The 10,920-nt window shown below is 38.4% G+C and overlaps 1 protein-coding gene across 1 annotated transcript; it reads left to right on the top strand.

Annotated features, from left to right (window-relative positions):
- Positions 1-957: 957 nt before the first annotated feature.
- peds1 (plasmanylethanolamine desaturase 1) lies at positions 958-10,431 on the top strand. Its single transcript, XM_059332670.1, has 6 exons — positions 958-1,121; positions 2,595-2,714; positions 3,825-3,916; positions 3,996-4,140; positions 4,281-4,493; positions 6,512-10,431. Exons 1-6 carry the CDS (start codon positions 986-988, stop codon positions 6,631-6,633), a joined length of 828 nt encoding a protein of 275 aa, XP_059188653.1. The 5' UTR covers positions 958-985; the 3' UTR covers positions 6,634-10,431.
- The last annotated feature ends 489 nt before the right edge of the window (positions 10,432-10,920 follow it).

The following is a 10,920-nucleotide window of genomic DNA, read 5'->3' as shown; positions in this document are numbered from 1 at the left end:
TGCTTCACATCACGTCACCCTGTTAAAATAATCGCTCGCTAATCATTTTTTTTCAAGTTTTGCAGGAAACACAAAACTTCACCAAAAGTGTAACATATGACATTTATTGATCATTTCACTAAAAAAGGATGTAACAAAGGATGGCTATTGGCATAGTAATAACACTCTGTGTAAATGATGTACCTTAAGAGAAATAAATGACTTAGGTAATTTTTTGAACATGCCTTTGTGACTTAAGCAAGATATGGTAACACTTTATTTTGAAGGTGTCTAACACAAGCCTGTCAGAAACATGACATGACAAGTATCATGAGCATTAATGTTACTTCAAAGTGTCATTAATGTTCATGACACATCCCATGTCATGTTTATGACACGCTCATGTCACTAGACACCTTAGAGTAAAGTGTTACCAATATTAGTGTCAACAATAAAACACTGATAAACTAAACTGATAACTAAACAATCTCCCTCTAGCTCTTCTTTGCTGGGTTCTTATCTGATGACTATGAATGTGGCAAATTGTCAAAGAAGTGATAATATTAAAGGGGTAAAATCACATGATCTGATCAACTGAGGATGTAGGCGACTTTACCATAGGTGGCCGGCGTCATGAGGAGATGATTTAGGCAACAAAAAAAATGACAAAAAATGACTTAGGTGATTATTTTGACTGTGTGACGATCAGGTACACAGAGAAAAGAGAGCTCCATCTACTACACAGCCAGCAGAGGGCTGTGAGCAGAGCGGACACCAGACAGGACGGGTGGGGTCAGGAAATGCGGTCTTTCCCCTCGCAAGTCGCCATTGGTCACTCGGCTGTCTGTGGAACATTTATCCGCCCCGTGATTGGCTGCTGCGCTCAACGGCTTGCACCTGATAGGTTGAAAACGTTACGCTGTCTGTGGGCTGAGAACTTGATGATTCCGTTGGTTCCTGACTGTGAGTAGAGAGAGATTGAAGGGGCAGGGCCCACAGTGGAGAAATGGCGAGAATGGTTAACGAGAACGGTTGTGGAGTGAAAACACAGAACCCGGAGCCACAGGGACCGGGTCGGGGTCCGTCCAGATGGGGTCCACAACACGCCGGCGCCCGAGAACTGGCTAATTTATACTCACCAGGTGAGTCGATCCTCTTAGCAGCTCCGTCTAATGGGCTTGTTTCCCCGGTTCAAGTGTCCACGAGTGGTGTGTCATGACGACAGGCTTTACATAGCGTTGTTACCAAGTAACAAACTGGGTCAAAACTGCTAAAATCACACACAAAAACACCAGTTCATCTTTAACTGCTCCAGTAAAATGGCACCGAATAATGAGCGACAGCTGCTTGTCACAGTCAGACTTTTGTTGTTACACAACAGAAATCATGTGAGATTGAGGCGGAATTTGTGTTTGGGTCAATGTTGTCCTTTGACATTTCGAGCATCAGGCAGAGGTTAGAAGAATCCACTGCTTCTGCTTAAGGCTCAGAAGCCTCATTTGTCCATGCAGCAACTGTGACCTTTCATAACACTGTTGTTTCTCAGTCAGCACATAGACTGTGACTCAGAGAGCAATGCTTAACCAAAAACTAATTGTCTAGATAGTTTTGAGATCTTGGCTAGTCAACTGTGCCAGTCCTCCCACTATCATTCATACGATTTGAACTTGAGTGCATGAGGTAAAAGGCCTTCACGCCCATTGTACAAATATTTCATGCCTTATGAACTTCTCATACCAGCTGAGGATCTTACTAGGATCTGAGAGCTTTGCATATATGCTGATCAGACTTCTGCCTGCTAGTCATTTTTATGACACTGTTGGCCTCCTTTTGAGGTATTTCAGGCCCAAGCACTTGCTGGTCGTGTCACCAGTGGTGGAATGTAACTAAGTACTCAAGTACTGTGCTTTAGTACAGTACGAGTATTTCGACATTTTTAACTTTATACTTCTACTTCACTACATTTTAGGGGCAAATATTGTCCATTTTACACCACTACACTATCTGCCAACTTTAGTTACTTTTCAGGTCAATATTTAGCATGAAAAAATATGATCAATTTAAAATGATTACACATGTTTATAAACACAACCACATAAAAGTATATTAAGAGATTAAAATGAGATTAGCCCTACCCGGACAACAGTAAAATGTTGTAAAATCCATCAAAAATAATAATCCAATGATATATTTGGAGTATTTAAACAATCTTGGGGGCGTCATTCTGCATAAGGAGTACATTTACTTCAGCTACTTTAAGGACATTTTGATGTTGATACTTTTGTACTTTCACTAAAGTAAAGTTTCGAATGCAGGACTTTTACTTGTAGTGGAGTAATTTTGCCGTGTGGTATTATTACTTTTACTTAAGTAAGGGATATGAAAACTTCTGCCACCACTGTAACAAGGAAATTGGAGAAGAATGTTACCTTACTGACTGAAGAATCACCGTGTTGCCAAGTTTACTAGCCTTTGTACGATTGAGTTGGATTGTATCACGCCACATCATGTTCATGTGGTATCGAGAGCAGATACAATGCAGCTGATACTTTGTGCTTTTAACTGCCGCTTATGTGTTGAATAATACTTGTATTATGCTTGTGTATTTCTTTAAGGCAAAAGATGTCAAGAATGGCTAAGTGTCATCCTCTGCTTCTCTCTCATGGCCTTCAATTTCATTCACCTTCTTGCCAATTTCCACCTGGGACATATGTGGTCCATCCTGTTAAGTATTGGTAAGTAAAGCTTGGCATTTAAGTCTTTTATCCAGATAGAGGTCATTCCAGATTTCGACAACAGTATATATTATAACAGTATATCCCCAATATAGCATGTTTTCTGGCGATTCAATAAATCTATATGAAATAAAAACATTATTTTATGGTATCCAGACTCCATGTAAGCAAAACAGTGGTCACGTTTTTGACATCATAATAAACTGGACTGACCCTTTTTAGTCACCTTACATCTTGAGTAATTAAGATAATAGCCAGTTACACATCAGCTTAATAAAGAAAATGTGATAAAAGAATAAACGTTTTTTTACGGCAAGTATTGCAGTGGCCTTCCTTGAACTTGTGCACTGATGTGTCACATACCGAGTTGTACAAGTTTTGCAGTATTATTTTCCTTCCGGCTCAAAGACACCAGGATACTCTGTGTTCCAAGACTTCGTACATTTGAGAGTTCATACAACACAAAGGTCAACTCAGAAGACAACAAGTGTGCCATGGGGTTAATTAGGAGTCCCATAGGACTCAGGTGCTATCAGGCAGTGCATAAGGACAGTGTAAATAGTGTCTTTTTTTTCCCTCAGTTGAATCAATTTTGCACATTCATTCGAGATGTTGACTGGTGAGCAGAACTTTTCACCCCACAGTCAAATAATTTAATGTTACTTTGCCAGACAGGTGTCTGTGGGCATGTGTGTAAACACAACAAAGCATGTGCAGCATTGTCTGGTTCAAGCTCTGACTCTAGCTGCAATATCTAAATATCATTGGTGCAAATAACATTTGAAATATCTTGTTTTAAGGGTGTAAGTGCTGCTGTGTGCTTTCCCTTTTTAACATTAAAAGTAATTGTCAAAGGCCAAGAAGTAGTTGCCAGTTTCTCAGACGGTAACTGTCCCCTGGATAGACACACAATTGTGATCATATTATTGCTCAACCCTGTACTGGCTGAATCATTATATAATGTTCTGTTGTTGTTTTGTCACTGGTTGGTGAGTTCTGTTGCTGTCTTTTAGATCTGCAGTCCAAACAAAGTGCTGGTTGTTCTCTCCTTATTTGAACGATTTTCTCATCCATTTTCTGTGCTTCTCTCCTCTTCTGACTGTTTTTCAGTGGCAGGAATACTCACTGCAGACTTTGCGTCAGGCCTTGTTCACTGGGGGGCTGATACATGGGGATCGGTGGATCTACCCATCTTTGGAAAGGTATTGTTTGTACTCTAAATAATCTGTTTTTGATTTAAACATTTTCCTGCATTCAAAATGTGCATTTCTTGTTTTTCAGGCCTTTATACGACCATTTAGAGAGCACCACATCGACCCCACAGCCATTACCCGTCATGACTTCATTGAGACCAATGGTGACAACTGCATGCTGACCATAGTCCCTCTAGCACACATGGCCTTCAGCTTCCTCACTCTCTCCCCTGGTGAGTTTTGTATCAACAAACCTAGTCTGACATTTTCTTCTGTCTGATTTTCTAAACTGTTACTTCAAGGAAACCATGTGGAGGAAAAAGAAAACACCAAAAGCACCAAAAAAAATGAGTTTCTGTCTCCTTTTTTGCAGCGGAGATTTACCATATCTACCCCTGGTACTGCTACTTGTTTGCACTAGCCATCTTTGTGACCCTAACCAACCAGATTCACAAGTGGTCGCACACGTACTTCGGCCTGCCTCGTTGGGTCATGCTTCTACAGGACTGCCACATAATTCTCCCCCGCAAGCACCACCGCATCCATCATGTCTCCCCCCATGAGACGTACTTCTGCATCACCACAGGTTCGTCTTTATAATAGGGGTTATGGCGGCAAGATTTGGAAGAAAATGCAACTACTGATAATGAGTACTGCTGGGTAACCCATCATCCCATCAATGGGGTTCTCTCAATACTTTTGGATTATGGCAGAAAATAAGCTCTGTGGCAAACAAGAGTTTATGATAATGACACATTTTTATGATTTTTACCAGTAAGGGCACATTTACGCTCAACGTTAGATATGTATATCCATACGAAGAGAGCCTTCCTGTCCGTACTCTGTGTTAATTTCATCTGTATTTCTGCATGTTTTCTGAAAGTTTAAGGACACGGAAAATCGTGGTGGTAATATGGGGCAGTGTAGCGAATAATTCAAGGGAAACACGACCATAGGACACAATGAAGGATGTCTTAAAATGTCTGAACCTTTGAGGAGATATGAACGTGGATATTAGTGACAATAATTCTACATATCGCTGCCTCCACTTTTGCCACAAGATGGAAATTATGACAATGTCCTTCACCGTCGCCATGTGTGTTTGTTCATGCCAACGTTAAGGACAAGTATGTATGTTGGCAGTGACGTTCACGCTGTTTGAAATGGATGTATATGTTTGTGTACACAGGGGGCAAAAATTAGGCTTGGTGATGATGCTGTTAAATACCAGACATAGGATCATTCATAAACTAGACTTTATACTAGCATTATTCAAGATAACCGATAACTTTGTTTTTAATTATTCAACTTTATTAAGTACTTTACAATTGTGTGTGTTGGGCCTGTTCCGTGTGCACATTTTTTTGCTCTGAAGTCACGGACTAAAAAGTCTTACTGTCCCGACAAATACAAATTCACACACTGGTCTTGTCTAATCGGAATGTATCCTCCAATAATTCAACCCAGAAAGTCTTTCCACGGATCACTCACAGGTTGCTATATTTGGTTGAGTCCATTTTAAAACCGGCTCAGACCCTAACAAAGCCCATCACCACCAATTGCAAGTTAAACTTGTTTGCCACAAATCTGAATGCAATCTTTTGCAACTTCTTCAATTTAAACTTTGGATATGAATTGAAATGATGTGTATTCAAGTGATGTAGGTATTAACATTATGACTCTACATTTGCATGTAGTCAATCATTTAACAAGTTCAGTTGAATTACACAGTTTCTTTTTGATATCGTCAAACTCGGACATGGTAGGGCAAAGAAAAATAACTTGTTTGCACTTAACCGGAGACAATGATGGACATTTTATGAATTAACTTAGAAGTGAAGGAGAAGGAGAAGGAGAAAAAAAACCCTACAATCACACACAAAAGACTGACTGCAAAAAAACAAAGACTGCAGTCTGTGATGTCAGAGTAATTTTTGCAGGACCTTTCTCCTGGCATTTTATTTAATGCAAAAGCATCTCTCAGAGAGATAAAGAGAGATGTTTGGCCTAAACATTGATGGCACAGACAGACAGCCTTGACTGACCCCGATTAGACCAAGCTAGGAACCAGCTTGAAACAAACATTGAATTCTTCAGTGTAACTTGAGTAAAGGCCGATTTATAATATGCAATATAATATAATTAATTCTAGAATTCTACCAGAGTTGACAACCACTGTAAGTCTATTTTAGCCACTTATAAGCACACACACACACACACACACACACACACACACACACACACACACACACACACACACACACACACACACACACACACACACACACACATACACACACATAAATGCTTCAAAATTCACTGATTTATTTATGTTGTAGAAAAAAAGTTAAAATCTCTTCAGCTTGCACAGACCTTACTTTGGGCATCAAGGTGTGTAGTCCAGGTTTTAGGACTTAATCCTGCAAAACTCTATTGCAATTGCAATATAATTCATGATAATGGTGGGAGGGAATGTTGCTGATTGTTGATCCATGTTAGTCTTTTAAATGTTTGAAAATCAGCATGTTAATAGTGTTTTGAAGATTAAGTCACAGTTTATGGGATGAGATTCGGCAGATTTGTGACTGAGCTTCGTCTCTCCAGGTTGGCTGAACTACCCTCTGGAGAAGCTTGGTTTCTGGAGGTACCTGGAGGATCTTATCCAGGGTGTGACAGGAGAGAAGCCCAGGTCGGACGATCTGAAGTGGGCTCAAAAAGTGAAGTAACGCCGCAGGCTTAACGGCACCCTACCTCAGAAGATGCTGGTTCCGTCCAGGCTTCTCATCCCCTTTTTTGCCTCACACAAACTATAATCCATAGTAAGAGAAACTAACAAACACTTTCTGATGCCATAGCTTTAAGTCTTGCACATTTTGTCTGTTTTTCAAGAGGAGGGCTCTGTTGATCAAATTTTTCTTTACTTGCTCATGGAGGTCATCATTATAAATTGCAATATATCATAAATGTATGTCTAACACAATTAATCATTTTTTCGAGGCTATTTACTAGCTAAGACGGTATGATCAGATACTTTATGGTCAGATACGGATCATTTTAAATCGCCTTCCAAGAAGATTTAGAGATTTCTCTCATGTCAGAAAATTCAAACAATCCCAAGAATGAATACTTGAAAGAGTGAACACTCACTTTCTTGTCCTCCAGAGACAAAACTGTTCATTTGTAGAGTGGATAAATCACATTATATTTAGCAACTGCTTTTTTTATTTTCACTGAATCAGTCTTTGCATCTCCACCTCATCAAGGGTCTTGATGTGCAAGTAATAAATTTGGATGTAGGCCATGGTAAGTAGATGGGTTGGGGTAGGAAAGGAGTTTTTGGATGCTTTACCAATGTTGAAAGCTGACGAACAAAATGGGTAATTTCTGTTACATTTGTTGATTTCTTGCACATTTCGGTTGAGCTGCACACTTTTGGGAGTGTTTTTAAAGAGATGCCAAGACAAGATGTTTAGTATTGTCAACCTGAGACAAAGAGTATGGTTACGAAAGATTTAAAGCTACTTTAAAGGGACAGTTCACTCACAAATCAAAAATACATATAACTTTTTCTGTCACCCGTAAACAAATGACAGAACGTTTTGGTGGTGAGTGTTGGAGATATTGTCCGTAGAGATTTCTGCGTTCTCTCAGATATAATGGAACTACATGGAACGCCAAAAATACATTTGTAAAAATCAACAGCAGTTACTCGGTCCAGTTACTCAAGGGGATCCACAGACCTTTGTTGTGAGCAGTTTCATGAAGGAAATATTTTCTATTTCTTTTTAAGTAACTCACACCAAGAAAATTAAGATTGATGAATAGAACTACAAGTGAGAGGAAAAATATGTATTTATGATTTGAGGGTGAACTGTCTCTTTTAAAGCCAATATCATCCCATCGGGTTGCTAAATGGCAGACCTGACGCAGTAAACTGGTTTTAATGTAAATGAATCAAAAACAAACAAATTGCTTAAATTCTGTCAGATCCTAAGCAGACTTTTTCAGTAGAATTTGTAATGTTATCTGGCTATTGAAACGGTTTGCACTTATACCTTGAAAAAGAGCTGAATCGGATAAGATGAGTAATTTGATCTAAAAAAGTCAAATTGAAATGTGTTTATTTGCAATTGGTGTTGATGCTCGGCCATTAGAAATCCTGGGCAAACACACATTCTGCTGAGTTAGTCTGGCTCGACTAACTGGTCTGATCAGATGACTGTGTGTCCTCTGGGAAAGGCTGTTTTAGGTTTTTGTTGGACTCCTGATGAGAAACAGACTGGCAGGTTGGCAGGAAAGAGGCAGGTGCAGTTTTGTCCAGCTGCCTTACGTACACACCACAGATGTAGTACTTGTGTCTTCTTTTTGTTGTGATTTTGTTTCATTCGCTGCACTTCTTTGTGCCGTTGCAACGGTAATTCTGTCTTTTCTGGGATTTGTGTCTCAGTTAATCAGACACAGATACTCCAAAGTTATGTGCCAACAGTGTGTAACATTGTTTCCACTCCTCACATCTTGCTTTTCTTTTTTATTGTGAGAAAGAAGTGTCAGATTCAGAGTGCAACATTTCCTGTGAGCAATGCCGCCACCGTGTTCTGTCTTGGTAACTGTGACAAGCAGACTTGGTGATGTTACAAGGGCTTCGATGGCGGCTTACCATCCTGGAAATTCTCCACTCTCATAGATGAGATTATGTAGTTAATTGACTGGTTTAAAGTTTTTTTTCAATGCTTTAGTCAGTAATTTGTAAATGTATTGTACAGCGAATAACTATGCAGTGTAATAAGAGGCCCTTAACCATACGTCTTAACTCATCTGATTAGGTTGAAATGCCTTTCTTTTTCTACTAGTTTACACATATTTGCTATTTAAGTTGGAAAACTGGAGCTTAAAGATAAATAGCTACTTAGACTGCATGACAAAATTACTTTTACTAATTAAGATGTCACTTACACAGACATAAGAATGCGTGCATGCATACAGCATGTGGGCTCGTGCAAACGATATACTGGGTCACCAGCTTTCCTTTGAGTTTGCGCTGAGCAGACACTGACTAGGGAGGACTGAACTCGCTCCAGATTAAATTAATTATGCTGAACCCAAATTTAGTCCAAATGTTGTCAAGTTTGAACTATCAAAATGTTATCTAATTTGCAGGTTTTTATTGGTGGAGCTTTCCTTAGTTGGGCTGAATTAGTTAGCTTATATCAGTAGACAATTTAATGATAGTAATAGTAAATTTTGAAGCCAAAATTATGCGTTATATGATGATATATTCCACTTTTCAAATCCTTCATACTTGATTATATAGGATTATTCACCATAGGTCAATGGCAAAGTACACGGCGGTTGCATAGTGCTTGTAGAGTATTGTGAGAAGCAGTTTTGTGTGCTAGGTAGTTTAATATATGCTGGTAACTGGACGCCGTTATGTGTCACTGCATCAAAGTTCTACTCCTGTAGCTCTTTTTGATCAGCATTAGGAAACTATATAGTTTGGACAATGCTATCTGCAGTAAGTAGACTCATTTGAACTTTGACAGACAACTTATTTTATATATTAGAGCATCAGCGTCGGCACTACTGGATGTTTTGGCGCTTCAGCAAATTGCTTTATTGTGATGATATAAAAAAAATAGGGACATTTAGTGTTTTTGTAATACTGCAAAATAGCTAAAGATAATAGTTAGAAATACCAGACATGCCATAATTAGTGTGGAGATTAATAAAAACAACCTTGCAATAAAAAATAAATGGTTAGCTCAGAAGGAGCCAGGACATGATGATCTTAACTTGGAGACAGACTTGCTATAATAACTATTTTTCTGATTGTGAGTTTAGATCTAACATGCATTAACTTAATCCTCATTCTTATTCTCCAGATGATCTCAGGATTGTGGTTAAGTAGGTTATTATGAATCTGTGAAAAAAGAGACCGTTATTTAATAGATAAAGTTGTTTAAGTCACTTGTTTCCATTAGATTCTGTTGGCCAAAGTAGCCGAATGATTTTAAATGCATTATAGGTTCTATTGTAGCCATAAATATCAGTACACCTAACTTGACCTCTTGTAATGGGGGTTAAATTTGTGATAAAGACGTGTTTGGTTTTCCTGTTTAGAGACATACATCAGTGGATTATGAAGGGTATTTTGTGACAATGTGCGATTAAGTAAATATTTTCCCACTGATAATTGTGAAAGCAAAGTGGGATGGACAGTCGTTGTTGGTATGTTTGACATGCTGTGTTAAAATCACTTTTGTAACGATCCTTAGACTTTTTATTGAATTGCCTTATCCTATGTCCCCTGATTGATTTACTGTAAATCTTGCCAGCATCATGGGAAAACAATTTATTGACTGACTTTAAATTGCCCTTCACATTTGCCTCTCACTTCCTCTGAGGCAAGACCCATATGGATGTTGTAGTTGGTTATACATGCTGGTGGTGATGGAGTTTTAGATATCAGAATAATGCCTTGATGCCTTTTTGTTGTCTTCCATTTGGGAGACTTACAATGTATATATTAAACTGTATTTATATATAAACTAAATAAACGGTTGATAATTACTGCTACTTGGTTTCTCAGATTTTTGTCTTCTATCAAATGTTTTATCATTACAACTTTAAAAAATCCTGAATATTCTGTATTAACCATGCACTCTACTTACTTACTTGAATACGATACTGCACATACATATTAAAGCAGCCCCACCTTGACTGATCCTTATCCTAAGCTAGTTTTTGTTTTATGACTTTCATATTTGCACTCTTTCCACTTTACATTACAACTACTGCACAGCAATGTATCTTAGTGTAAATAAAGTTTATTTTATATTGTATAATTAGGTTACATATTCTTTATATTGTTACTTTCCTCATGCTCTGCCTTCATAATCTCCGTTTTAGGAGCCTAAAGTCATATGTTTTTTCTCAAGGAGGACATTTGGACATGCCAGTGTAAAATAAAAATGCACAAATATATAATTTTATGTACATATGTATGTATATAT

Source organism: Centropristis striata, chromosome 5 (genome assembly GCF_030273125.1).
Source record: "Centropristis striata isolate RG_2023a ecotype Rhode Island chromosome 5, C.striata_1.0, whole genome shotgun sequence".
NCBI classification, from domain to species: domain Eukaryota; kingdom Metazoa; phylum Chordata; class Actinopteri; order Perciformes; family Serranidae; genus Centropristis; species Centropristis striata.
This window is presented reverse-complemented; position numbering and strand designations above follow the sequence as displayed.

Bases quoted from the DNA above. Each gene is read 5' to 3' on its own strand.
- peds1 (XM_059332670.1), top strand. From the start codon at position 986: ATGGCGAGAATGGTTAACGAGAACGGTTGTGGAGTGAAAACACAGAAC. The intron at 1,122-2,594 runs GTGAGTCGATCC...TATTTCTTTAAG, and splicing joins GGCTAATTTATACTCACCAG to GCAAAAGATGTCAAGAATGG. The intron at 4,494-6,511 runs GTTCGTCTTTAT...TCGTCTCTCCAG, and splicing joins GTACTTCTGCATCACCACAG to GTTGGCTGAACTACCCTCTG.